Source organism: Aplidium turbinatum, chromosome 1 (genome assembly GCF_918807975.1).
Source record: "Aplidium turbinatum chromosome 1, kaAplTurb1.1, whole genome shotgun sequence".
In the NCBI taxonomy this organism is placed as follows: domain Eukaryota; kingdom Metazoa; phylum Chordata; class Ascidiacea; order Aplousobranchia; family Polyclinidae; genus Aplidium; species Aplidium turbinatum.
In genome coordinates, this window is record NC_137472.1 from 46,709,103 (window position 1) to 46,737,095 (window position 27,993).

Here is a 27,993-nt window from a genome sequence, read left to right on the forward strand (position 1 = left end):
TTACCACGAGTTTTCAACATTTCACCAGTTTGGACAGCCTACAGCAGGGCTACTCAACTGATGGACCGCGGTCCGAATGCGGACCTTCTGGGTGTTGATGGTGGACCTTAAGCTTTTGGAAGAATAACCTCATTGCCACGTTTCAGGGATTTTATAAACAGGTTTCTACTGGGAGGACACAATTTTTACTGTGATTATTTTAGTTTCTGGGGAGCTTCGCCCCCAGACTCCCCAACACTTTCTCAGTAATCCAAGTGGAGTTACATTTTACTAAAAAAAGTTACCTAAAAGACTTATTCCTCGGACCGCTAAAACCTTGTCAAGCTGGACCTTTCTTAACATTAGTTGAGTAACCCTGGCCTACAGTATAGGTTAGTGTTATATATATTTTGAAATATGTATAATATTATACATTAAAATTTTTCTGTGGTCTTCCAATTTGGGCTGAATATTTAAACTTCGATTCAGTAGGCCTATCTGCAGAAATTAAATGTAAAAGAATGCAATTGGTAAGCAGATGTAGCCTTTGAAGCTTATTTTATTCATTGAGGGTAAGCTACTGGGTACCTCTAAATACCCATTGTCAGGCATTGTCGGGCATTGTCAGGCATTGTCGGGCATTGTCAAGCATTGTCGGGCATTGTCAGGCATTGTCGGCTATTGGGAGGGTTGTGGAGCATTTCTAGGGGTTGTCGAGCATTTTCAGGGGTTGTCAGGCATTGTAGAGTAGCTACTTTCAGGCATTGTCTAGGATTTCCAGGCATTGTCGATCATTATCAGTGGTTGACGGGTTTGTTAGGCATTATAGAACATTTTCAGACATTGTCGAACATTTTCAGGGGTTGTCGAGCATTCTAGGGGTTGTCAGGCATTGTAGAGTAGCTACTTTCAGGCATTGTCGATAATTTCCAGGCATTGTCTAGGATTTCCAGGCATTGTTGTCGATCCATATCAGTGGTTGACAGGTTTGGTAGTCATTATGGAACATTTTTAGGCATTGTCGAACATTTTCAGGGATTGTCGAGCATTTTCAGGGGTTGTCAGGCATTGTAGAGTAGCTACTTTCAGGCATTGTCGATAATTTCCAGGCATTGTCTAGGATTTCCAGGCATTGTCGATCATTATCAGTGGTTGACAGGTTTGTTGGTCATTATAGAACATATTCAGGCATTGTCGAACATTTTCAGGGGTTTTCGAGCATTTTCAGGGGTTGTCTAAGGGGTTGTCTATTTCAAACGTTGCTAAAGTACTTGGGTACTTTAGCAACGTTTTAAACACGTACATCAGTGTGTTGTTTCAAAGTCTTATAGGGCATAATTCTGAATCTCTTCTAGCACCTAGCGCATTTGGAAAGTAAAAAACTAATGTTCCGGAAGCTAATCTTCTGGAAATCCACCACTGGTTACCGGTATAGTCTATGACTCTATGTGCGTATTTGGAACCATGTTTTTTCAAGGACCGCTGGAAATCATATCTGTTGATATAAACAGTTATATATAATACTCTTTTTTTATTATAAATATATTTTCACATTCTTAATTTCTTAGCATGAAATAATTTAGTGGTAGCCTATCGTTGTGTGTATTAAACTTTCAATAGCCTATTGCATTTTGTGATTGCTGTTTTATATTCAAAATATGTCCTAGTACCCCTGTCATTCTGGCAGAATAATTCTGCACGATCGACCCAATAAATGAATAAAACAATTCGTAAAAAACACACAGTATGATAAATAATGCGATGGCAGCAACAACATGCCGACCTTGCTAAAAGCACTTGACAAATTTATTTTTATGCCGCTTGAAAGTCAGGATGCCATTTTTAATATTATTTTTTTTTATTAAAAACGGAGTTTTGATAAAAGCTTAATTTATAAACCAAAAATCAAGTCACATAGTTAGCGTAAAAAGATAAAACTTACACAAGTTTTGATAACATCATTGATGAATAAGCTGTTAAATCTTGTTTCGTCAAATTATTTTTACTTGCAAATATTATAAACTTGTGAAGTGGATGCAATTACCTCAATGATCACAAATGCGCACACCGACCCTTCAATAGATTGTTTTAAACAAGCTTTTGTCCAAAAAGTAATGCAGTTTTCCATCTTGTGTTCAACGTCCGATTTCACCGGATTGAGGTTTCTATATGCTTGGAATATAGATGAGGATTTCGATTTTAAGTTTTAACCTTTGTACATCTCCGATAGTCACCACACTGCAGGTGCAGAGTAAAGAGTTGCTGACATGAGAGTGTGAATCAATGAATATGCCAGTTGAGTTTAACGGGCTTACTGCCTCCTTTTTATGTTTAGAGACTAGCTTTTACGATGAGTACTGCAACTGAAAATGCTATTTTTTTCTTCAGGTTATTAAGGTAGCATAATGTCAGGATACAGGCATCCCCACCCTAGTGATGGGAGATATTGTCATAGAAGTGAGCATCAATATTCTTCAAATGAAAATGATCGACTGCATCATTTTTCTCCCCCTATTCGTCATCATAATTCACCTATTCCACGTCGGCAATTTCATGAAAGTTTTCATTCTTCAATGGGTAGGCCTCCCTCACCACATTCTTTTCGAGAAGGTGCTGATCGATTTCATTCACAGAGGCAGGAAAGGCCTTTAGACTTTCATCGCAGGCCACATGAGCGGTTTGCTCCACATGAATATTTTTCTGGGCGTAGTTATCATGATAGACCAAAGGAAAACATGCTCATGCCACGACCTTCTTTTCCTTCCCCAAATGATGTTTCTAGGTCATATTCACCACATGCAGACCAGCATCGACCACCCTCTCCTCATAGGAAACCATTGTCGCATCAGTCTTTGCCTCTTGATCATTCTTATAAGGAGCAACGAGCACATCCTGTGGATCATGTTGAAAAATATCCTCATCATCCTTCAAGTGCTAGTACCAGATTTTCTGATACATCCAGAAGTTCTCATCACATTAGATTTGGTGAAAAATCTTTTCGTTCATCGCATAGGGAATCACCTGGCCATGTTCGTTGGCAAGAAGATGACTACAGATCTAATCCAAAGACAGGTGATAGGCCAATGCCAGAACGAATTCAAATCAAGGAAGATAGAGCAGCATCAATTGAAAAATTACGGCAGGACAATCGGAGGGAAGAAAGACAATCTCAGTACAATCACAAGAAAACTAACAATCACGACTCACATAAAAAGCAAGCTATCAGTAGATCTGATATTTCATCAAAAAATCAAAGGAACAAACCAAAGTGTTCATCTAGCAAGTAAGCTGGCTAATACAGTTTTTCAAACAGTTATCATATGGAGTATTAAGTTTTAGTCATCAGACCAAACATTGTTTGACGTTTGTATACATTTTGGTTTGGTTGATTTTGAATCTTTATGCTCAGACTTACAAAGCCTTGATAGGTTATTCCTGGTAGTTTCGCATACTTGTAGAGGCTCTTGACGCAGGGCCGGATACCGAGATTGGCAGAGTGAAGTTTTCCAATTGTTAAAGTGTTGTTGCCGAGGAATTATTCCAATCACTAGGTGTGACTGAATGGAGAGCAGTCCTGAAATTCGTTGCTTAATGCTCAAGCGCACTCCACCAGAGCCGAACCAGCTCCACATGATCTTGAGCCGGGCGTGTAACCACTGACCTAATAGGGGGGATGTTTTACAGTTTGTGTTATAACACAGTTGCTATTATCAACATTCAACAGGCTTGAAGAAGATGAAATTGTTGAAGAATCACCACTTAATGTGGAGAAAGAAATTGAAAAACTTAAAGCCAGCTACATTCAATGCACTCAACATGGAAATATGTATAAAAGGTATGTAGTTGCTGCATGATATGCGTCTCCTTTAGGCATTACATTGCTTACAGTACCGTACCGTATATAAATGTTGTATTTGACTTAAAGTTAAAAAGTGCTATCAATTCCAGGGTTTCGGATTCTGAAGATGCATTGCATGCCCATTTTATATTTTATACTAATGTGGCTTATTACTACATGTTTTTTCAAGCTGAATGTTTACATCATTATTTTTAGAATAATGCATTCAGATTCAACTGTTGAAGGCACACCAAAGTTAAAAGATTTATATGACCGGTAGGTGATGACGAAGTTTTAACACAATGTGACTATTTGTAAAATTTTGATGAATTTAAGTCAACTTGTGGATAAATAACAAATGTATAGCATTGGGTACAATAATGCCATTCTAATGTGAGACAATTGACCGTGACTAACCTGTCACAGACATTTTATCACAAGGTACATTTCACCATCATGAGATTATTTGATACAAATTCATTCTTCTTCATTTATTGAGCGTGTCTTATCTTGTGGGGATACTTTTGTTTATCCATGTTTAATTTCGAGGCACAGGTTTAACTAGACACTTGCTGTGATGTAAAGAAAGTTATTCAATATGTTTTTTAACCCTCTGTCTACCGAAAAAAAAATATGCAAGTTTTACCATTGGGGTTCATTGGACCCCAAATTTCAAAGTACGGTACTTGTTTTGGACAAAATAATGAGCTCCGATGATGAAATTTAAGCTCATTACGAAAGGACATAACAGACTACAAAAATCATAACTTATAAACACTGTAGAAAAACCAAAAATACTTTAACAAAGAAGTCTTACACTATCCCATGCACAAACCAAACTTATACGAAATTGGTCTATTCTTGAGCAATGGTCAGACTATTGAGAGATTTTGCTAAAAACGCATATATATTTGGCTTACATATTAGTTCAAAAGAAATATTGTGAGTTTATATATTGTCGTATTCATTGCAAATGAATTGCGAATGTTCTTAGCAAACGTTGAGTTTGTAAGTAGTACAGAAATGTCTATATACATTTTTTGGTGTTTGTGTCTTTCGCAAAGATAGCATCTAGCTTTCTTTGATTTTGGCGTTTGATCTTCAACAGCTGTTTCTTTTATTTTGTTGCGGATTTAGATGTCTTGTTGATATTGAAGTCGAAGCTGGTAATCCAGCAAGCTCTTTGCCTAGTTGGATCTAAAATTTTCTTCTTTGTCATGCATGCATGATTCAGTGTTGTGCTGCTATTTTCGCCTTGCAATTGATGCCATATCACAAAAACATTGACAGCAGTGACATCAATCATATTGTAAAATAGAGCCATCGGCCATCTTCTCGTCATTCTTTTGGAAGTGTATTTCCTAAAAATTCTGTCAATAGTGTCGACTCCTCTTTTGGTGCTGTTGTAATACAAGATTACTTAGATTGCAACAGGCTTGGGGTCCCGGTACAAGATGCTGTTATTTTTTTCTATGCTACCAACTTTTGTTTGAGATCAATAATTATTATATTGTCCTAAAGATCAAGCAAAGCTGAGAAAAGTCAAGGTATATCAATATCGCATCTGCTATATGTCCTGAGAAATCGCAAAGCGAAATTTGTTTTGGGGTCCATTGGACCCCACGGTAGACAGAGGGTTAAACAGGAAAACACAAGCTGCAAACACACAAAAAAAGCTACATCATCAACATAATTTATTGTAGTTTGCTTGTACTCTGAATTTAATGCATTTATTTTAAGACTGTAGCTTGGTGAGGCTTTGTGATGGTGAAATTGCTTGCCCTGTGACAGGTCGTCTGTGGTTAATTAATTGTCTCATGTCATATTGGCGGTGGCACAATGTCCAGTAACATTGTCAAGACATCTGCTACCTTTTTCTATGTGATTATGAAAAATAAATGTTGTAAAAGAAATCAATTGTAACTTCATACTTTTAGGTTTGAAGAACAAATATCAAATAGACACAAAAAACTGTGGACAAAAAATCTAGTTTCCACAACCACAGGTTTGTTGCAATTTGACTCATCACTTGATATATATTTTTAAAAGCAACAAGTTTATAGGTATGGTATATAATAATATATAATTAGTTAGTGAATATTCATTTCGTATATAATCATGGTGCTTACTAATTAATGCACATTGCAATTAAAATGTTATTATTTTATGTTTTAAACTAAAAACAGATGAAGATGCATTGCATATTATGTTGCCTATATAAAAAGCAGGAGGATTTATACAGTATTTGGTAATACTCACTTGGTTAAATTTTATTTTGAAATTTTAAAGATGTTGTGAAAACTTCATACATGTACCGTACCACCGGTAATTCAACCTTTTCCAAAATTTCCACCTCAAATTAGCATTGCAAACTGTTTTTTAATTTTTAGAATTGTTCGCTGAAGAAACGTCCGACCAACATCTTATTTCGGTAGGTTAACTTTTAAATTTACTTATACACAGTGACAGCTACACTGCTTTCTTCCTGCAACTATGCCCACCTAACGTATTTCACCTTGGGTAAAAGTGAGCGGCGATTTTCCACAACCAAATTAAGCCTGATGTCCAACCAGGTTTACTTTATTGGAAAGTGAAAACCAAGTTCGCGGCGCCACTCCATCGTCTAAATTACTTTGGTAATTTCGCTCCACAAGACTTCGGTTGTTCTAACTATTTGCTATTTTGTATTACTTTGTAAGCAGTTAAAAGTATGATGGAACTTTAGCTTAATGCAACTTAATTTTGTGGCTTACCTTCATAGAACCAATGCAGCGTTGTTACTGGTGAACTTCTGAAGTCCTGGACAACTGCAACTGAACGTAAGTTAGACCAATCTTAAACAAAGTTTGGCGTTTGAAAAATAGTCTTTTTGTTTGAGAACTGAACTCTTAGACGTCGACACTCGACATTGTAACCCAATTTAGTTACACATTTCTCCAGTTGATGCCAATAGATCAATTGAATAACTCTACCCTCATAGACCTTTGAGTAACCTATTTCTTTTTCACAGCCAAAAGGCAGAAAAATATCCAGATTAGCTTCAGTTGCGTTTAGTTCAGTTAGAAATGCCGGGGGTACTCTAGTTGGTTTGCAGTTTTTACCTTTCAGTCTCTTTAAACTGCGTGGATTTTGTAGAAAAACATTGTACCTGTTTGACTGAATTGCAATATATTTTTTAGTACAAAATTGCTATATTCGAATACACTGTCTACTGTCTAGTGTCTACGAAACTTCTTAAAGAAACTATTAGATCTGTGCTTACCAGTTGCTATGATGTTTCGTTGCCCCTAAATATTTTTTGCAATAAATTTGTTCAGTGACGAGACATCAGCGAGTGAAAGCTAAAATGCTTTCAAAGAAGATCATTCGGTCGGCTGAAAAGTTGAATTACACATTGTCTGAATACATCGACAAGATTCAACCGAGTTTGCCGAAGTACGATTCGATTTGATTATGCCACAGTTTTCTTCCAAAACCTTTAAAAGTGTCTTCGGACGATTTGCACAATGGCTAAGTTTAACTGGTGTTGACATGGAATTAGCAGTGGCGATTGTATTAATAAACGATAGCACAATGTTGATAGGACTTCGGATACGTAAATCAACGATGTTCTATATTCTTATCACTATTTGCAAACCTGGTATCAAATAAAAATAACTTTCTAAAGTAAGTAGCTTTACAATTAATAAGTTATTACATACGTATTACGTATATTATTTGCATTTTTTTAAGCTTTTGCCTTACCAATGTAACTCGCTAGTCTTAGATGTTAAATCGATCATTGTATAATGGCAATTTTCTTTTGTAGTGCAAACAAGTCTTTAAAATTTCAGTTACTGTTTGACCAAGATAAAAGAGCTGGTGGAGACAGGCAAGAGTGATTTGATCACGCCGGATGAAGTCGAAACCGATGGTGCCGGGGAGCTCATTAACACGATTAGAAAGTTAAAGGCTCATCCGAATCGTCTGCACGAGGAACTGTGGTAAAGACAATTATTTGCTTTGTTTTTTTTGCGAGCGTCTATGAAATGAAACCCTAAGTGATATCCCATAAAGTTGATCACAACCAGCAAACATTCTGTAAAGAATATCAGAGATTTTTTTACGACGTCACGACCTACTAGAACCTATCCAGTAGGCCGTGATGACGTTTTTGCTTTTAAAGTCTCCACATGTCTTAGTACTATCATCAACCAGTCATGCCACTCCTGGCAGATGGCCTCCATGTACGTTTCCACCAGGGTTGAGAAAGTTTTTTTTTAAAAAAGCTCAACCCGCATGTGTTTTTTTAGTTTTATTGGGTTTTATTTAAAAAAGATGCAAAAAAGGTAGATTCTTGCTTATTTCATCTCAAATACTACTTTTTACCAATGAAGTGCCTCTCACTCACAGTACATGCTGGCATAACTCAATAAAATAATGCACTAGGGCTGTTTAACTATGAGGCGTTCTTGCATAAATGAACTTTAGTGTAGTACAAAGTGGCATTACTTGATTTTTGTGTACAGAAATATCCACTGTGTTTTTAATTTATCCTTGGAAATTTCCTTCACAATCACATCCTTAAGTCCTAATTTGCAGTTTGTTTTAAGTACCTTGTAGTACTTTGGTTCATTTTTTCAATTTTCTGATAAAAATTGGACAAATATGATGCTCTGTTTTTTTTTTTTTGTTTTTTTTTAAGTGGGTTTTTTGTAAAAATACTCCCCTGGTTTTTTTGGGTCGGGTAAAATGCCGACAACCCTGGTTTCCACACCATTCGGTAATGCTGTTCGCTGTTCTTATCCCAAGGTATCCCTTATACCTTTTCTTTTCGTTCTCCCACTATTTATATTCGCATGTCTTGGTGTCCATTCTGTGATTATTTTGGCCCATCTGTTTGTCATTCTTGCTACATGGTATAATAGTGTATTCTCTTCTGATCGTCACTGATTCTTATGTCAAGGTACAACGAACCGGAACAGGCAAACGATGGCCCGTTGTGTCATTGTAGTTTATCGTCGAGGAATAAAGGAATCCGCCACAACATTTACCCCGGTGAAACTACCCCGCCTATCTGCCACCAAATGACCAACAACATCGGTTCGTGCATTTCAACGTTGAAACAATGTAGATTATTGCTTTAATAACTTTCAACTTTCTGCTCACCCTGAGCATGTAACCAGGTTATATCTGCAATGTGTTGTTGTTATAGCTAAACATAACGCGACCCGTGTCACGATAGAATTATCTTTGACTTGCATTGCCAGGCAAATTACACCACTACAGAGTGATGGTGGGACCAGCAACCAACTTCATGTCGTCCAAGCCAACTTCAATCGAACACAACAACCACGACTACATGTTTGAAGGATTCTCTATATTTTCTCACGAGCCTCTCGATACGGTGTGTGAACTCATTGAATCTTTGTGCTTTAAACAAACGATGCACAATGCATTATACAATTGATGCACAATTAAAAGCAAACTCATTTCGTTTTTTACTGATGTTTTTGATTTTTTGATCAACCGTAATAGATATGATGTTGGTGACAATTATTATTGTTTTAATTTTTTAAACTAAATCCTAAACTTTGTTCTTGGTTTTGTTAATTAGTTGTAAAAATATCTCTTTTGAAGCACCGCTACTGTCCACATCTTGACCAGTGCGTTTTTCATTTTAAAGATTCCGTTTTGTGACATGATTCGTTTCCACATCCGCTACACGATCTACATCATCGAAGAGACACCGCCCGAGAATTTCTGCATGCGTGGGCTGGAGCTATTTCATGGATTTTTGTTCAGGTGATCTGATTGTAAATATAGCAATATTTTAATCACTTTGTGCATTTGGTTAAACAAAAGCTTGACTGTTAAGAAACATCTGCACTCTGCAGTGGTGTGCCGTGGAATTTATTGGAAAAATTTAGCTTCAGTTCTTTGTTTAGATATTGAACATTCTGATCAGCATTAGATCAATCCTTAACTACCGTGTCTTTCAGCACGTGAAAATATAATGGGTTTGTTCATTCATGTCCTTTGAGATAGTAGGCTAGTAAAAGAACATTAAAGAGACAGCTAAGCTTTGAACTAGTAATGAAGAAAAGACAAAACAAAATGGGGAAGGGGTCACATCTGATCGAACATGATTAAACTGTTAACAAGAAGAAGCTTTGAATTTCACTCGCTAAGTGTTGCGTTTTTGTACGGCCAAACTCACTAATTCGATAACTAGCTTGGCCTATAATAATGAGCCAAACGAATGCTAACACATGATCATCCGTTCTACGCTTTAGCACAATCGTGGACATGACATTTTTTACATGTAGAGAAATTCTTGAATTATACGATTGGGAGCTAAAGGATAAAAACGAGCCGGAGAATACAGATGAGGAAAATTTCCGTAGATTCCGTTTTTATCCTCGTTTTGTCCGCTCGCTTTCCGACAACGGCAAAGAAGTTCTGTCTCTTTGCAAAGTCCTGGAATACTTGTTGGAGTCCGATAAACCACTGATAGCTGAGGAAGATCTTTCTCACTTGATGAGCGACCAAACGTGTGATCATGATGAGTGGCGGAAGTTTACGGACAAGGTGATTTAAGTTAAGAGTATGATAATTGAGCATTGAGCAATGGGTCTTTCGTGGAGATAAATACAATTTTTAATACAATGTTGGTAAATAGGTGATTTTCTTCAACCATCTCTTTATTATTATTCAAGTCATTTTATCTGATTGTTACAAAAGCTGCATTGCAACTGCGCAAACAATATTCTTGTATTAATATTTTATCATTTTCAAAACGCATTTTTGTACCTGCTATTCCTATTTCGAAAAGAAACCGACGTAGAAATGTCAACAACAGCAAATAATCTATATTACTGTTACCGGTGCTAAGTGATAACTTTTACTACGTAAATATATCCTACATCGTTATGGCACAAGGTTCGTGGGATGATTGTCATGAACCCAGGAAAGAAACCAAGTTGCCTCCGAGTGGACCAGTTGGATCGGTACCACACCACCCCGGTTGAAGCCGAGACACAACTGTCCCACGCTGTGGACGACCGGTACCCCATGATTGTTCACTTCGGAATCCGACCGGCCAACTTAAGTTATGCCGGCGATCCAACGTAAGTTGTAGAAGTTTCTTGTTCCACAAGCTTCAGGTGGCATCAAACAGTGAAGCTGATAATACGAAGAATGGTTTCATAGACGGCCTGATGTTGTATGTTTTCAAAATGTGGTCGATTGAAGTATGAAATATGTTTTAGTAGATCCCAATTCCAGCCCATGCGATCTTGTTTTGTTGTCATACTTTCTGTTTCTTCTAAGCATTGATCGTTGATGTATACTTTACGTTGAGGTATATGTGGCCTAAGTTTTCTGGACTAGACCGGGAAGTCCTGGTCTACAGTACCCCACCACCTTGGCTGCTTTGGGCTAATCCTAAACATTACTAGTTCCGCCTCATTGAGGCTACGATGTCGGTCTTCCGAAACCTGCCCAATACCCATGCAATATGTGGTGCAAAACTGTTATGCAAATTAATATTGGTTTGCAGGTTATCACGATTACACTTCACTTTGAAGATTTTATATTTTGTCTTCAGCTATCAACGCATCTGGAGATCTTATTTAAAACTACGTCATCTAATGGCCAATTCACCGCGAGTGAAAGCAAGCGATAAAAAGAAACTGAAAGAAAGAGAGCAAGCGCTGCAGAAGTTTCGACGGTCAGTCTCATGCTTTATTGACTGACTTTATCCGTCGTTAGGACTATTTCCTATAAATTAGTGTATTTTTTTGTCAAATGATTACTATTATCCTCTAAAAATTCTCTTCAGTCTTGTTCTGTTGAAATTAGAAAAACGTTTAACTTAACACCTTTCAATTTTATGCTGAATAGAAATAAAAAACTCAGCTGCTATTATTTGAGCTATGTGGCGGATGAAACGGCAGTCGAAGGTCATCCCAGACATTAAAGCGACTGTTGTTTTACAGTGATTCTCCAGACGTTGAATCAATGTGAAAACGGTTGGTTTGCTGTCTGGGGTACTTCACATTGTAATGTGTTGAAATGTGTTTTGGCCAGGTCGAAAGACATGCAGCGGGAGGTGACTGTGGAGCTGAGCGGGTGGGGCTTCCGTAGGACAGGAATCTTTTCCGATATTTGTCAACACGCTTTGATACTGCCGACGTTAACGCACCATTTAAGGTAGATGTTGGTTTTTATATAGCCTTTTTATCGTAATTATTCTTCAGGAATGGTACACTGATGCTGGAATTCGTTGTATTTGTACTACGACTTATGACATGATTATGGCTAAGACGACTTAGTAAAGAAACTAGCCAAAGCCTTCTTTTTTTTCCTCAATATCTAGTAATATCACATATTATTTAAATACTTCAAATAAATTGTTTCAGCACCAATTCCATGCAGACTTGTGGCCCAATTTTGCACCTTCAATTTGTATTTCTTTTTAGATATCATTTATGCCTTGCCAGCTTAGAGAAACGAATTGGTTATACGTTCAAGGAAAGGAAGTGGCTGAGTGTGAGTCAAAATAATTTTCGAAGTTTTGGTTTACTTATCAGCGCAGGCTACATCTAGTTGAATGAAACTGTATTTATCCTAGGGGGGGGGGAGGGGTAATCGGATTTTGTTGTCAAATCCAACTTTAGCCCTGGTTTTAGAATACAGCAGCACATTCTATCCTCTGGAAATGTTTTTTTTTTTTAATTTACATTACACTGAAAATTACTTTTGCGTTTAATGTCCTAATATTGTATGGACGTCACTTTTTGTGTATGGCATTTAAATTTCAAATATTATTTGCTACTGTGCTAAAACACATAAATATGTTAAATTAACCCCACCCCTATTTATCCTCGAAAGAACACCGGTTCGATACCAATCGAGAGCACGCAACTGTGTCTTGACAAGACACTTAGGCCTCTACTTGTAAATGTGATGCTGAGGAACAGACCGCAGACTCCACCATCAACGATTTTCCCATCTTCAACCCAACTAACGGAGCGGACGGTCTGCGTGTCTTGGATATTGCAACCAAAGACTAGCTGCTCTTTAATAGCCTTTCAGTGTAGTCTGGGAACATCGTAAATCTGGGGTGGTAAAATAGTAGACCTCGGCCACAGAAGCTCATACGACGACGACGTCAGCATAGTTGAAGGTGGCCACAAAACGTGGCTTTTCGTCTCCTAGGCTACCATAATTAAATCTCCAAACAATGAGCATAACCTTGATACGAGAAAGAATATCATTTACATTGTTTTTAGGTTTGGAAGATGTGTTTGCTTGTTTTAAAGTGACACATTTCCACAGATATTTGTCCGGTTTTTGACGTTAGGAATCGTACAGTAAAATGTTAAACGGAAAAGTAACGTTAAGTTTGAAAACAACCCCAACATAATATGTTACTTACTTTTTCCAGCATGCCATGAGCCATCCAAGTTGCCACATGAGTTTTGGTTTGAATCCAGATCACGTGAGAAATGTGCTCTCCAACTGCGGCCTGCGTGTCCCCAAATATGGAGACAGCTCGATACATTATAAGTACGTCTTCTTGCGCCAAGTATTGAGTATAGCCATTACAACATTACAAGCCTCTTGTTTGTTCAATCAAGCTCGTCGATTCATCGAAAAACTATCATCCCTACATTTTTTCAGATACACAAGAAAACGAGGCATTACAACTTTAATCCAAATCATGGCCAGATTAGGCCAGCAAAGACCGGTTTTGTCGCCGATCCAGCATAACGAGCGACTCGAATTCTTGGGGGACGCTGTCGTTGGCTATCTCACTAGTGTCCATTTGTTTCTAATGTTTCCCGACCTATCCGAAGGCGCCCTCACAACCTTCCGTACGGTCTTGGTAAACAATCAGCACTTGGCAACCCTGGCCGAAGTAAGAACTTGATTTTTTTTGTCTGGTTGTTATGTTGCGTAGTATTCTGTGAAGCTTAAAAAAATAATGACGAAAATGATGTACCATTGGAGTTTGCAATGTGACGCAATTGTGCCCGGGTTCAAAGGATAAAATTATTGAAGCACATTAGTAACAATAGATTAACCGTTTTATTTTTAGGAAAGGGCATTCTACTGCGCGTAATTTTACCGTAAATGCTTAATTGCAACCGTAAGTTTGTGTGATTACCGTCCGAAATAAGGTCATCAATTAACGAAGATCACTGACTGTTTCAGCGTTTGCGCTTAGACGAGTACATGCTTTATGCTCATGGTCCTGATTTGTGCAGAAGAGCTGACTTGCGACATGCGATGGCCAATTGTTTCGAGGCCTTGATGGGTAAGTAATGCTATTGTAGTTGAAAAGACATATAGAATCTTTTGTTAATTGAATGTTGGTTGATGTAACTAAGACGTCTCCAAAGCTTTTACAGGGGTGAAAATATAAAATTCGGATGGTGTCAAAAGAAAGGCATAATGAATATTTTACAAAACCAATTGAATCAACTTTTTTTAACAATCTGTATTTTAATTGCATCTGGCAAATGTCTCAAATTGTTTTTGTTGTGCATGGAATTGCAAAGTGCACGTCTGCTGAGCTTCGCACGATGTGAATTTTTTAGCAAGTGTTTTACAGTGAATTGTCGCTCAGGTTTTTAAGTACATTTCTGTTTGCAAATATTTCATTAATTTATTAACAGTTCCTTCAGAAATCATGCCAGCATTCGACTTCATACTACTGTTTTTTTGTGTCTTGAGCTTTTGAGTTATATCACTGTATATTTTGCAACAGGCGCTATTTATATGGAAGCTGGCCTTGACCAAGCTCAGGAATTGTTTGGAAAGTTTTTGTGGGACACAGACAGTCTTCAAAACGTTTGGAAGGATTTGCCCTTGCATCCGTTACAGGTGTTTTGTTGTAGATTTCATTTCTCCCAGTTGTTTGGATACACATTACACAATATCAGATTGCAGTCAACTGCAGTGCTGATAAACCGATATCCCCGTTACTTCAAAGTCAGCTCGAATAATATCATCGGATTTTTTTTCATACCCTCTCCCATATAGTGTTTGTTGACTTATATCACGCAATATTATTGATCTTCTGAGTCGTAGAAATGGTTTGAGTCAGAGAAAATTGAAGGAACTTATTTTCAATTACATAAAATATTTAGAATGTATGTTTACAATAATCACAGATTGTGGTTTTATAAATTTTTTTTGTAACGCTAAGTTTAGCAGTTACAAAAGAACTTCACTGATTCGATTAGTTGATATATTTTTGGTTGTTGAAATCTGTCACTTGCCAACAATCCTGGTATTTTTACACGAAAAACTAACTTGGATTTCAAGTCTTCGAATCTGTAATTTTGCCATAATAAATTTAATCAAACGGCTAATTATTATACATTTTCAGGCGGAAGAACCAGAAACGGACCGGCATTGCATCAAAGACATCCCGATCCTACAGAAGCTAACTCAATTTGAGGATTCGATTGGAGTCAAATTTGATCACATCCGTTTGTTGGCGAAATCCTTCACGTGGAGGAACGTCCATGAAAATATATTGACACAGTGAGTGTTTGGCGGGAATTCTGAGCATGATAAAGCGCCATTCATACGCACCTCCTGTAATCGATAGTTTTCACATCTGGTGGAATTAGCGTTGACATGGGAGGTAGGCTACTGTTGGACCTAGCGTTCTTGGGGACCCAGATTTTTTTCAATACTCCGCTTTCCAAGTGTTCAATTATTACTCTAACAACAAAAAACACACACCTGTACTTGAAATCTTCGCTCTTGATACAACTCTATTTAGATACTTTGCCTATTCCAGTATTCCTACCAGTCCTAAACTATCACTTTTTCGCTAAACGTGTTTGCATTTCCTAATACAGTCGCCTTGTTTGGATGCCTAGATTTTTGCTTGACATCAGGCCAAAATGTCCTCCCAGCCGCCCTGTCTGGTGGTGTTAGGATGATGTCATAACGAGATGTTTATCTTCCAGCGGCCATAACCAACGACTCGAGTTTCTCGGCGATTCCGTTTGCAATTTGGTGGCATCGGGTTACTTGTTCAGGCTCTACCCAACGCATCACGAAGGTTCTGTTCAAGTTTTTTTACTTGTACTGAAGAACAGTTAATGCGTGATTTCACTGTGAAATAATATCCTAATATGCTGGCTGCAAATTGTAGAATACACGTCCACATTTTATTACTGCGGTCGACTGCTTATTCATCAACAACTGCGCATTTGTTTTATATCTGGAGTTACTTTGTACTATTCTATTAACACTTCTAGAATTACCTTACTATCAAAACATAAGCTTGAAATTGTACGTTCAGTGGCGTGTCGTGGTGAGAAAGTCGAACAAACTGAAGACACCGTTTTGATCACTAACCTTTATGATGTTTTGTTCACTGGTCTCTAGGTCACTTAACTCTGCTCAGAGCCACCATTGTCAATGGACGGACTCAATCGCTGGTTGCGACTGACCTCGGGATGCCAGAATACGTCATCTGTAACTTGGACAACGAAAAAGGTTTGCCAGAATCAGCTTAGGGAATATGGTCAATGGGAGAAATTTTGTGCTTTACGTTTTTCTGTATTCTGAAAAGCAGATCTATTTTCTGCTCGCATTCCTGCTCGAGTTGACAATACTTTTTCTACATAAGCTGCGTTTACATCAAGGTCGCACTCCCGAATGGAAGGAAAAGAACTTGGCGGATTTACTCGAAGCTTTCGTGGCTGCTCTTTTCCTCGACAGAGGATTGAGTTATGTTGAAGGATTTATGAAAGTTTGCTTTTTCCCTCGTTTAAAGGTAAATATTTCTTTTTAACCGAGATTTTTTTGCCTCTTTCTCGGAGCATTACTAGACAATGCATGAAAAATTCAGTGGCCTACAGTTGCACTTTCTTGCTCAACGAAACATTCACACTTGCCTCACTGCATTTCGTCAGGAATTCATCCTTAAACAAGAATGGAACGATCCAAAGTCCTGTTTGCAACAATGTTGCCTAACCTTGAGGCAGGAAGGCAAAGAACCTCAGCTCCCAACATACGAAATATCCAACCAGACGGGTGAGTACTCATCCACATTATTATTCCTGTGTATTGAAAAAACATGCCAGGCCAACCTCTTCACTACCATGCAACGTCTATGACTGAAGAGATAACTTGTGGTTCATCAAATGATTCTTTTTTAATTTCTTCTAGGTCCTTCACACGCAAGAAAATACGTTGTGTCCGTCTATTTTCAAGGCAAGGAAATAGGCAGAGGCACTGCAGAAAGGTTTGTGCGTTTCCTTTACTAGACCTTTGCTTCTTCCGAAGATAAAAATTTAACCTTGTTAAGAGATAGTTTAACCTTGCTAAAAGACTGTTTAAAGTACGACAGGTTGTTGTTAGCACCTTCATACTAAACTGAATAACGAGATCATATATTTTCAGCATCCAACGAGCCGAACGCAACGCAGCTCGAGTCGCATTAACTGAGTGTAAGTACATAGGATGTTTGCAGAGTTGGGCAGCAGCGCGTTACTTTTTTGGTAATTATAGTGGCGCTGCATTTTTGCTGGAGTAGCGGCGCTACTATTTTCCAATGTAGCTGTAGCGGAGAGGCGCTACATTTCTTCCAGTCGCACTCCCGCTACTTTCCCAACTTAAAGTTAAAAAATGACTCAACTGCGGGGATGAATTTTTTAATGTGTTGGTTCCATCGCATGAAACGTCGGTACGGAAAGAAAAGTCAATTGTGGAGGCCTGTTTTCAGACAGAATTGAGCCCTTGAGCTTTCCCACTGCCAAGTTAAATCGTCTGTTCATTAAATACAACATCCCCATTCCTTACAGTGCTGCGGTGGAGAGACGTTTCTCCGTTGGAAAAGACGTACTAAAGCGGGCAGGACTCAGCCACTCGCATTTTAAAAGGCTCGTGTTTTTGAAAGATGCGTAGTAAAAAATTTCACCTAGCATGTGTTTTCTATAACGACGTTGAAATGGCAGACTTGTAAACGAATGATATCATTCGTTTACAAGTTTTACTGATCATTAAGTTTTTCTTCACAAAGTGCTGGGTCAGTTTTAGTAAAAAGTAGCTGAAGCAGCGCGCCCTACTCTAGTCCGAATAGCGGTAGCGCGCTACTTTTAAAGGAGCCGGGTGTCCACTTCTGGATGTTTGTGATACGGCAGTGGTGTAATATATTCTGTAAATCTTTATGGGTTCTGAATGTATGTTATTTACCGATTCATTCATCTTATATTTTACAGATAACTTCCCTCAACTAGAGTGGCAACGATGGTACGTGGCAGAAAAACACGGTCTACCGTATCAAAAGAGAAGCAATTTAAAGAAGCTTGAACTTCGTGAAGGTACGATTAACGCAATCCTGTGCTACTGAGCATAGTATTTTTTTTTTTAATTTCAAACACGGAGACAGAGCTTTGTTCGGTATCATACTTTTGAGTTCTTGAATAAATGAGACACTTCTTAGTTACCCTGGACTGTGAGTCTGTGTGACAGCTGTTGCAGACTGAATAGATACGAATAAAGAACATTCACTCACACAGTTGTGGCTAAATTTGTAACAGGCTAAACCAGCAGCCGTAGCTATACCAGTTTTACAGCCCTTTATGATGTGTACTCAATGATCTTGAACAAACTTAACGCTTTTTAGCATCTCTGCGAGAACTTCACTTCTGTAGTATTGTGTGAGGCTGGATGAGCCATTGCCAACGTGTTTTCATGTAATAACAGTAAATGCATTCTTTCTACTTTCAGAAAGTTCTCGGTCAAGTCAAATTTCAACAATAAATGAAACCGAAGAAGTGGAAAACAAGAAGGTTCAAGCGAATGACCCAATAAAACCAAACGAAATGGAGATCTCCAATAGCCCAAAAGAAGCAACACTTTCCGATGATCTAACACCTGAGGTGGCGCTAGCACATGCGTTTGATAACGCGCCCATCAAACGCTCCTGGAGTGATGACGAAGAGTCTGCGAAGAGATTGAAGACGGAAGCAAGAGTTGATAATGAACCGGAGCTTGGCTAGAAGAACGTCAAAGTTAATGTACGGTAGTACAATCCTTCAGTGTCTTGATGTGTTGGTCGTGACTTCCAAACCGTTTACAGCTGAGTACTCTAGTCTGTCGCTGAATCAAAAACTTTCAAAAAAAAAAAATTAGCCTTTGCATTTTGTGTGGATCTGACCTGTGGGCCTTGTAGAATTAGAACTGCCACTAAAAAAAAAACTTTGACCACCATCAATGCATATAAGGAAACGTTGTAATGACCAGCTGAGATTTAACCAGAATCCAAACAGCAAAGGATTTCAACACACAATAATTTAAAGACAGTTTAAACGCAGACAGTGTAAAGTGCAACATCAATTCATTTTAGCTGATGCTTCCACTCGTCCGGTTCAGCGGGAACGAAGCTGAATGTTCTTCGGTCGAACTTGACATCTCCCATCCTCACTGTCTCGTACTTATCTCCAGGAAATATTTGCGGATCAGCATATACTGACATCCCAGGCATTTCCTGCAAATATGGAGAACGTCTCATCAAATGGCGGGTCTATTGCAACATCTCAAGAAGTTGCGATTAGCTTTAGCAAACACTTTACGACATTGCAAAGATCTCTGATCCGAAACCTACAGTTCCCCTAGCCCGATGACCAATAGTTGCGATGAAACAAAGTTTTAGTAATAGGCCTAATAGGCATTATGCATAACATAAAAATCTATGCAAAAAAAACTCAGCGGATCATGCAGAGAATGTAAGAAATTATTTCGCACACTTGCGCAATAGCTGGTTGATATGACTTAGTAATACCTACAACAGAATGCCATTGAAGTCGTTAAACCACAACCAAACATTTAAGCAGCATTTACAAGGGCCCAGGGAACTACAAGACGCCATATATTCTTCTTCGAAAGTGCGTATTTATTCATTTGCTAGGGACTCTTTCTTTTTTTGGGAAAATTACTTCTTTTCGCAATGATGTTGCTAATACGTTTGTATTCTCCGCCTCTCTCTTTATTTCTCCAGCCATATCCTAAAATAGAAAATGCCTGGCGCTGTAATGTAATAAGTCTGATGTCAGGCAGAATCTTGACTGGTACACCGCAAGGTTGTTCGGTGCTGCCAGACCTTTCTACTGATGTATTATTATTTTTGTGTATACGACATACGTGTTCTTTCTCGACTCTTTTTTGAAAGGCAAATAAACTATCATCTCTCTTTGAGGCAGTGTCTTATATTGGGGACCCAGTCATCTCATTGCTACCGGGTCCAAATTATTTTCTTGGTTGAACACGCGACAACTCAGCTACTACATTTCGGCTACTGCCAAAGTCAGCAAATAAAATTTCCATCTAGCATCGGACTTGCTTGGTCATCGCTTGCTAAACTGAGTTTGCTGACTAGTTACATGCCAAGTATCGGCTTGCTCAGTTTTTACTTGCTTAGGTTCATCATTTTACCAATTTCAGCCACTTGCTGAAGCGTTGCTAGCTCAGTTGTTGCTTGTTCAACTGCCATGTGCTGAGTTTACAACCGCTGAGTTGTAGGAGACTCATCACACGAGTTGCAAACTTGACAGTGTGTCGCACAAGTTATTTTCAAATTGGCTGGACAGATCGATTTGAAGTTGTGGTAATAGCCGTTCAGGCCTCGAAATTCGTTTTTGTTGACGGCGGACAAACGTGTCCGGTCTGAGCAGCTATCTCGGCGGACAAATTAAGTCTCACAGCGGACACACCAGTTTTAGCGTCGATCGTCACGCTTAATCACTTTATCTTGATAATTCTTCGCCATTTGAGAACTATAGCTACGGTTGAGAAGTCTTTTTAAAATTTCAGCGAAGTCACTCTGAAAGGCTTTCATCAGACCAACGATGTGCGCTTGAAGAGTCAAAGCGCCGCGTAGCTGCTTAATACGCCGCATAACTAATTAACTTCCACCGAACGAGGTCGTGTGGCTTCTTACGTCACAATGCTCTGGACACGAGTTGAAAAACTTTTACACTAACGCTACTATTTTCTGTTGTGCAAAGTTTCACTAGGCTTTTTTCTTTAGGTTTATTTTTGCGAGTCATGTGAGCGAAAGCGAATTTTCTCTGGGCCTTTTCTTTCTTACTGTAATACCAAAACTAAACAAATTTTGCTGCATCTTGCTGTAATAGCCTACTCGTATAAACTAATTTTGTAACCAACCTTGCCTTATCAATATTACTCGGAGATCAAAGCCAGACATTGTGACGTAAGACTTGAACTAAGTTGCGCGTGATTAGTGTGAAAGTACCGGTACTCCCATCGGTTCTTAGCAAATAATTCACCTTTGTTACGCTGATTCAATGTCACCAATCGTTGAAGAACGTAAAAATCGAAAGTTTTCCTGCTTGAATGGAAGCTAAGGGATACAGTATTAACATTTTCTAGAATGCGCGTGAAATTATATATTCGCAACAATTGTTCGTGCTATGCAATGACGATTTCTACCGCTATTTCTCGGCGGACAAATATGACCGATCTAGATGGTACTTCCCGCGGACATCACATGCTGTGACGGCGGACATGACCGCCGTGAATTTCGAGGCCTGGCCGTTAACTTCAGACTCTCGAATCATCACAAATAATTTTTCCTCTAAGAGTAATCAACTACATTTTCTATTTTTACAGTACTACAGCCTTAAGGAAGCAGCTTATGAGCCGGTGAAATTTCAAATACCTTCAATCACAGAAAAATTTACAATCTCCCATTTTAAAACCCATGATAAAGTCAATCGTGCTGACTGACGAAACGTCGGAAATAAAAAGCTGGGTCATCATCAACCAAATTCGGTTTTGCCCTCATTAGTGGATAGTGGGGGTGGCCGATTCTTTCCTTGCAGCGATTGTCTTTACTCCTATTCTCCATCTCGATTTGTTCATCGCATCTTCCTTTAGTTCGACTTTGTCAGCCTCATTCTTCGCATGTTCTTTTTGGACCCGTCCCCGTTTAATCTTCCATCTGCCTTCAAAGTCAATGCTTCACGAAGAAAAACTTTCTTTATCCCTCCCCATTGTCCATACCATCTTACTCCGTTTGCTCTAGAAAACTTTTTTCTGTACTATATTTCTGCATATTTCCTGAATCATTTTTAACATCAGATGGTAACCTAGTATCGTCTCCAGAAGAACGGAAGTCATGTGTTATTTATCAAATGTCGGTGAACAGTTCTCTACCGGTATGTATATACTGTATATACAATCTCTGTTAAATATAAACATTGGCCTACAACACTCACCGCTCCTCCGTACTTTAAGAGATAGTAGACAGGAAACATAGGGACAGCAAGATAAAAAACGAAAAATCGAATGTTGCGTTGAAATTGATATAGCTGTAAAATAATGAGGCATGTTTGTGAATTCCAAGGCCGGACATATGACCTTGGAATGGAAAAGGCTGAGTTTTAAATGAATTCCAGCCACCCCGATAGCTCAGTTGGATAGCACGTGACTTCGTGATGAAGAAGCTTCAAGATCAAGCGGCGCTGGTTGGACTGTCGCAGTGTGCGCTTGGGTAAAGCCTTTGAAGGACTGCTCTCCATTCAGCGGCACCTAATGGATGGAATAATTCCCCGGAAACAACACTTCAACAATCGGAAACTTCACTCTGTTAATCTCGGTAACTGGGCCGGTGTAAGTGGTTCAAAGTCTCTACAAGTATGCGAAACTGCCAGAGTTAAGCTCTCAAAGAAGCTTTTCCAGTCCGAGAATAAAGATTCAATCAATCAACCTGCCCAAGTAAAACCACACACACAAAGAATTGAACAGCTGTTTCTATATCTTGCGATCTCTACATTGGAATAACCAGGTGATTAACGGCTAAGTCACAGTGAAGGACAACTTTTATATGTTTTTTGTCATTGAAGCCAGGGCCCGATTAACCATGAGGCACACGAGGCACAGGCCTCAGGCCCCTTGGTTTTGGGGGCCCCCATTTTTTTACATTAGTAGGGAAAGTACTATAATTTGGACCACCTAATGAAAAATCTTAATATTTTTAAAAAGATCCACAACATTGGGGTGAAACTAACTTTATTTGATTAGTTACAGGCTAGTTGGTTTGCAAAAACAATTCCAATCAAAAAAACATAACACAAAAGAGAACTACATTATTATTTTTTTTATATAGTGATCCATATTATCAACTCAGTTTCTAAAATGGACCACCCTGTTTCATAATATGGACCACCATACTGTAATATGGACCGTTGTCATGTGAAAGTAAATATATCAAGGAAGTCAAAGTTCAAAGGCATGAAATAGAACACAAACACTCAATAAATAAAAATAGTCTGAAACGTTCATGATAGCCATCTCAAACAAGTTTCAAATCATTGATCGTTGGCACAGTTGTCACAATAGTAAAAATGAGCATTTGATATATCAGCACAACTTTCATAGGCCAATTTCTTGCACTGACAACACTGAATCCAATCCTCATCAGTGGACTCGTCACACACAAGACAAGTGCATGCAGAAGCAGCATTGCTTGGAATACTTTTCTTTTTTGAAAACTTAAAGGTTAAGCCTTTTCTCACTTGTTTTGCTGGTTTAGCTTTTTCTGTGAACTTGATTTTATGTTTGTGTGACATACCTGTCAGCACAGTAGCCTTTGTAGTTTTTCTACGTTTTCTTCCCTTTGTAACTTATTTTAGAAGTGGGCTCATAATGTCCTCGACAGATACCCTGCATGAAATGCTAACTGAACAAGATTGTAAGTTCTTAACACTCAATGACGATGGTCCTGGTGCTTGTGAGATTGCTTCATACGGTGCATCAGCTAAAGTTCCAGCATTTAATTCTGTTGACATGATAGAATTTTTTGCCACTTTCTCAATGTTTACCACATCTTGTAACAAAGGTAAAATGTTTCGAGAAATTGCATCTTGAGTAGACATATCTTGATCATCAATTATCAGCGGTGATACATTGTTTGGAGAGGTGTCTACTTCATGAGGCTTGTCACTTGTCAGTAACTTCAGCTGAGTGAAAATCACTTTCATCAAATACAAGAGGATTAATGGGGTAAATTCCTGCTTTTTTAAATCCATTTCCTGCATTTAAATCCAATTTCCATGCTTAGACATGTCATCAGAATTTAATCAAATTGTTTATATCATTAGTGATTATGCAAATTACTGGTAGTAGCTTTTATCACTATAAGAAAGCAAGTTACAAATATATTTTATGATGCACTCTAAAAAGTTTTAAAAAAAATGCATAAATCTCATGGAACTTCATTTCTATGCCTGTCTTCATTACTGAGAAACAAATTTCTACCAATTGACCATAACCTGGACCACTGGTCCATATCACCAAACAGTTAGGTGGTCCATATTACAGTTAGCATAATCTTATGTTGCTTGGTACCGTATCATTTAGAATTAATAAACTTAAACAGTGGACATTTCTTCAAGATTTTGGCAGATAGTCATTAGCAATGCCTCTCCTGCAGATTACTTTTGTATAATCTTTTGTAACTGTAGCAATATTTGAAAAATTCTCAATAGTTTGGACCAGCAAAATAACATGGCAGACCCCCAAAACCTCTAGCAACAACAAAGAACTAGCTCAAGCCTCAATCCTTTGAATCTGAATTCTGAAATACAGTAGTAAAAACTAGGTCAGTAGGTCAGTAAGAAAGGTTAATTCAAGCTGTTCACAAACCATGAAATTATTTACTTCAGTCATTGAAAAAACAGCAGTGGTCCAAATTATCAGCCGGTCCACTTCATAGCACTTTCCTCTACCGTAGGCGTAGGTAGTAAAAGTTATTGTGCCAGTATGTGCACACTTGTTATTTTTGAGTAACAATTTCAAATTGTGTAACGATTTTGCAGTAACAGTTGAGCACTCCTGCTCTGCATCGAAAGCGATTGCCAATAGGGGCCCCTAAACTTAGCTGTGCCTCGGGCCCCCGTGAGCCTTAATCAGGCCCTGATTGAAGCTCTAGCATAAGTTTAAAACCAAATGATAAAACAAGCAGAAAACAGTTTACAATTGAAACAGCCAATTCAGAAACAGACGACGATCTAGCATTTCAACTAGTTATTGCTAATTTTAATTCAAGTTCACCCAAAGCTTCGGAATCTCGTGGTAGTCTTTTCCGTGGTAAAGATACCCAGAAAGCTTCCGAAATTTTAAATGCTTGTCCCAGAAGGCTTCTTCTTTCGCAAATAAACGACCAAGCCATGACTAAAAAAAGAATCACAATTAGAACTCAGACTTTCATAATGTCAATTGTCATATACTAGGTTGCAAAGTATGGATAAAACGAAAAGCAACTTTATAGTACATCAGCTTCTCATTACAAAATTTTCTTAATTTACCATTGCTCTGTGATGAATACTTTGGTAAAAAGATTAATTTTTACTTATACGAAACAGACGATGTAACAAAAGAATTTTCCTGAAATATTACCCCCCTTCCAGTGATGTAAGATAGAATAACATGTAAAATAAATAATTAAATGAAAAACTTACGTTGAAGACCGTTCTCTGATAAGCAAATGTTGACAAATAGTTACATAACCAAATTTTTAGAATTTTTATACAACTTTTTTTCCAAGTCTATAAAAGAATGCGCACCAGCTTTTTGGGAGGAAGAAGAGGTTCTCGAGCTGATAGAACTTGATCTTTTAACCATATCCTTCTAAGACGCCGAAGTTGGTGGTCTCTTAATCGCTGCTCATCCAATGGATCAAGCATGCCTCCAGCAGACCTCTGCAATAGAGTCATGTGCTTTTAGATGTGGACTTCCACAATATTAAGCTCGAAACATTGTTATATTTTCGATAATAGCATGATGATCATATTGTGCTCTGATTTGATACAGACATTGGTGTTTACGGTCTTCCTAATGGAAATGACAATGATACTATCCTTAATGTCGAGTTTGATTAATGTAAACTAGATGACGCCCACTCAACAGAAACTTGACAAGCCACCAGCTTTGCCCAAAGGCAACTTGGCAAAGCAAGATGATTATAGTTAGCCACATGCTATATTCGATTCCACAGTCATTCAGCTAAAAACATAAAAACGAAGACTAAAAAACACATTTTTTATTATCTCTAGTCCCATGGTTTCAAGATTCAATCATGAAACATCCGGGCTAATCTTCAGTGTCCCACCACAGAACACATGAACAAGCGTAGAAATGAGACAAAATTCGAAATTCTTTAAAACATAATTCTTGCTTACTACAGGGAGATCAAAAGGTTCTTGGACTTTTTTTCATTTTATAATTAAACATATTGAATGTCACTTAAATCATGCCTTTAATAGGCTAAATATCTTGCTCAACTCTCTAAAATTTAGGTCTAATTGTAAGCATTAATTGTAAGATATAAAATGAGCCAAAGAGAAGCCATCATTCAGCTCCATCGCGCAGAGAAAACCAACTCTGAAATCATTAAGCTCTTTAAAGTTGCCAAATCCACTGTTTACCATGTTGTGAATAGATTTAAGGAACTTGGTACATCCGAAGATCGTCCTAAGATTGGAAGACCTTGCACTGTCTGAACAAAGAAAGTGGTGTCCGACAAAGGATAAGGAGAACCCAAACAGATCCATTAAGATGGCCAAAGACATGAATGTGAGCAACACTTCAATGCGAACCATTGTGGAAAAGGATCTTGAGTTGTTTCCTTACAAGATGAGAAAATGGCAGTTCCTTACACCTTTCCAAAAGCAAGCGAGACTTGAAAGAGCAGATTCTTCTCAGAAAACTGAAGACAGGCATGGCAGACAAAGAGATTATTTTTTCAGATGAAAAACTCTTTATATATAATTGAAACTCAGTTTAATAACAGAATGGCAGAATTTATGCAAAGTCTTCAGCAGACATTAAAGATTCTGTGAGAACAGTTTACTGCCGTCAAAAACCATCTTGTTTCATAGCGTGGGTCACCATCTCCAAAACTTGGAAGTCTCCTCTGATTTCGGGAAACAAGGAGTTAAGATCAATTCAGATGGCTACATCAATGATATTTTGGTTCTAGCCCTAGAAGAGATGGAAACACTACTAAGACCAGCCATTCACATTCCAACAAAATGGTGCACCATCTCACACCTCAAGAAAGGCTAGGACTGGTGCTCACATCAACTTCCAAGATTCTGGAACAAGGAAATGTGGCCTCCCTTATCACCTAACTGGAATCCCATGGACTTTTGTGTGTGGTTGTTATTGGAGGCAAAGACCTGTTCCGATGCTCACCCAAGTGTTGATGCTCTGAAGCAATTACTCTTGTGTGAATGGGCCAAAAATACCTCAGGATGAGCTATGTGCCTCAGTCGAAAAATTGCGACAAAGAATTTAAAGAGTTATCCAAGTGAAGGGCGGCCACATTGAAAATAAATAAATTTATTCCTACTATTGTATATAAGCTCTCATTGTGATGCCTGTTCGATGAAATTTTATTCATTTTCCATTTAATAAATCGTGTATAAGTTGGTCCAAGACTTTCTGTTCACCCTGTATAGTAAAAAAAACTTACTGTTTCAGCCAGTCGATTTAGATCAGCATTATAGCCGGCAGCAAGATCTCCCATTTTATATCACTGTACAGAACCGTTTCAGGTAAATACTTCCCAGCCAATTCACAGTTAAATCACCATATACCACAAAATTAAGCTTTAATTAAACTGTAAATGAGAAATATATAATACTGCAAAGTGGGGAAAGAAACTTTTAATCAATTAAATGATTCAGTAAAGTTGATTTTATGACCCATTCTCAAAGCAAAACACCTTTTAATATATTTTTGCTAGTACCGTAATATGCAGAGAGTACCTAACAGGCCTCGAAATTTGTACTTTTTTCCGGCGGTCAAGCATGTCCTACCGGACTGGCCCTTTCAGCGGACATTTAATATCTCAACCGGACATATTTTTTATATGTAGATTTTGCACAAAATCACACTACAGTATTGTGTAGTCGTGTTTGTAGAAGAAGATTTTCTACAACAGAATAACTCTGCAATGGTTGATGGTTTAATTAACCGACCCTGAAGTATACTGGAGCAGATTGCTTGCAAAAATCAGTGCGTTATTGACAGTCGTGTAATGACGCAATAAACACCATTGAAAACAACAATCCAAATTTCCTTAATTACAAAAGCAACTACGATCACTTATTCCGTGGTTTTCGCGTTATAGAATC

The 27,993-nt window shown here is 38.2% G+C and overlaps 2 protein-coding genes across 2 annotated transcripts; one reads left to right on the forward strand and one right to left on the reverse strand.

Annotated features, from left to right (window-relative positions):
- Positions 1-2,405: 2,405 nt before the first annotated feature.
- Positions 2,406-19,056, forward strand: LOC145781242 (ribonuclease 3-like). The gene is made up of 29 exons (XM_082593023.1): positions 2,406-3,262; positions 3,704-3,814; positions 4,034-4,093; positions 5,755-5,822; positions 6,208-6,248; positions 6,579-6,636; positions 7,135-7,252; positions 7,651-7,800; positions 8,763-8,899; positions 9,067-9,203; positions 9,483-9,601; positions 10,126-10,387; positions 10,739-10,926; positions 11,406-11,528; positions 11,888-12,010; positions 12,280-12,349; positions 13,248-13,369; positions 13,484-13,721; positions 14,018-14,120; positions 14,574-14,689; positions 15,198-15,355; positions 15,790-15,884; positions 16,214-16,324; positions 16,474-16,604; positions 16,744-16,864; positions 17,000-17,075; positions 17,234-17,280; positions 18,052-18,153; positions 18,563-19,056. Exons 1-29 carry the CDS (start codon positions 2,553-2,555, stop codon positions 18,832-18,834), a joined length of 4,167 nt encoding a protein of 1,388 aa, XP_082449149.1. The 5' UTR covers positions 2,406-2,552; the 3' UTR covers positions 18,835-19,056.
- LOC145781249 (NADH dehydrogenase [ubiquinone] 1 beta subcomplex subunit 6-like) lies at positions 19,050-27,495 on the reverse strand. Its single transcript, XM_082593028.1, has 5 exons — positions 27,330-27,495; positions 25,420-25,554; positions 24,908-25,027; positions 22,072-22,164; positions 19,050-19,322 (listed from the first exon to the last, which is right to left on the reverse strand). Exons 1-5 carry the CDS (start codon positions 27,381-27,383, stop codon positions 19,173-19,175), a joined length of 552 nt encoding a protein of 183 aa, XP_082449154.1. The 5' UTR covers positions 27,384-27,495; the 3' UTR covers positions 19,050-19,172.
- Between the last annotated feature and the right edge of the window lie 498 nt (positions 27,496-27,993).

Coding starts and splice junctions, on each gene's coding strand:
- LOC145781242 (XM_082593023.1), top strand. CDS start 2,553: ATGGGTAGGCCTCCCTCACCACATTCTTTTCGAGAAGGTGCTGATCGA. Junction 7,253..7,650: donor ATTCAACCGAGTTTGCCGAA/GTACGATTCGAT, acceptor TTAAAATTTCAG/TTACTGTTTGACCAAGATAA. Junction 14,121..14,573: donor TTGTTTCGAGGCCTTGATGG/GTAAGTAATGCT, acceptor ATTTTGCAACAG/GCGCTATTTATATGGAAGCT.
- LOC145781249 (XM_082593028.1), bottom strand. CDS start 27,383: ATGGGAGATCTTGCTGCCGGCTATAATGCTGATCTAAATCGACTGGCT. Junction 25,028..25,419: donor TTCTTCCTCCCAAAAAGCTG/GTGCGCATTCTT, acceptor TTCTTTTTTTAG/TCATGGCTTGGTCGTTTATT. Junction 19,323..22,071: donor TCTTAAAGTACGGAGGAGCG/GTGAGTGTTGTA, acceptor CCATATTTGCAG/GAAATGCCTGGGATGTCAGT.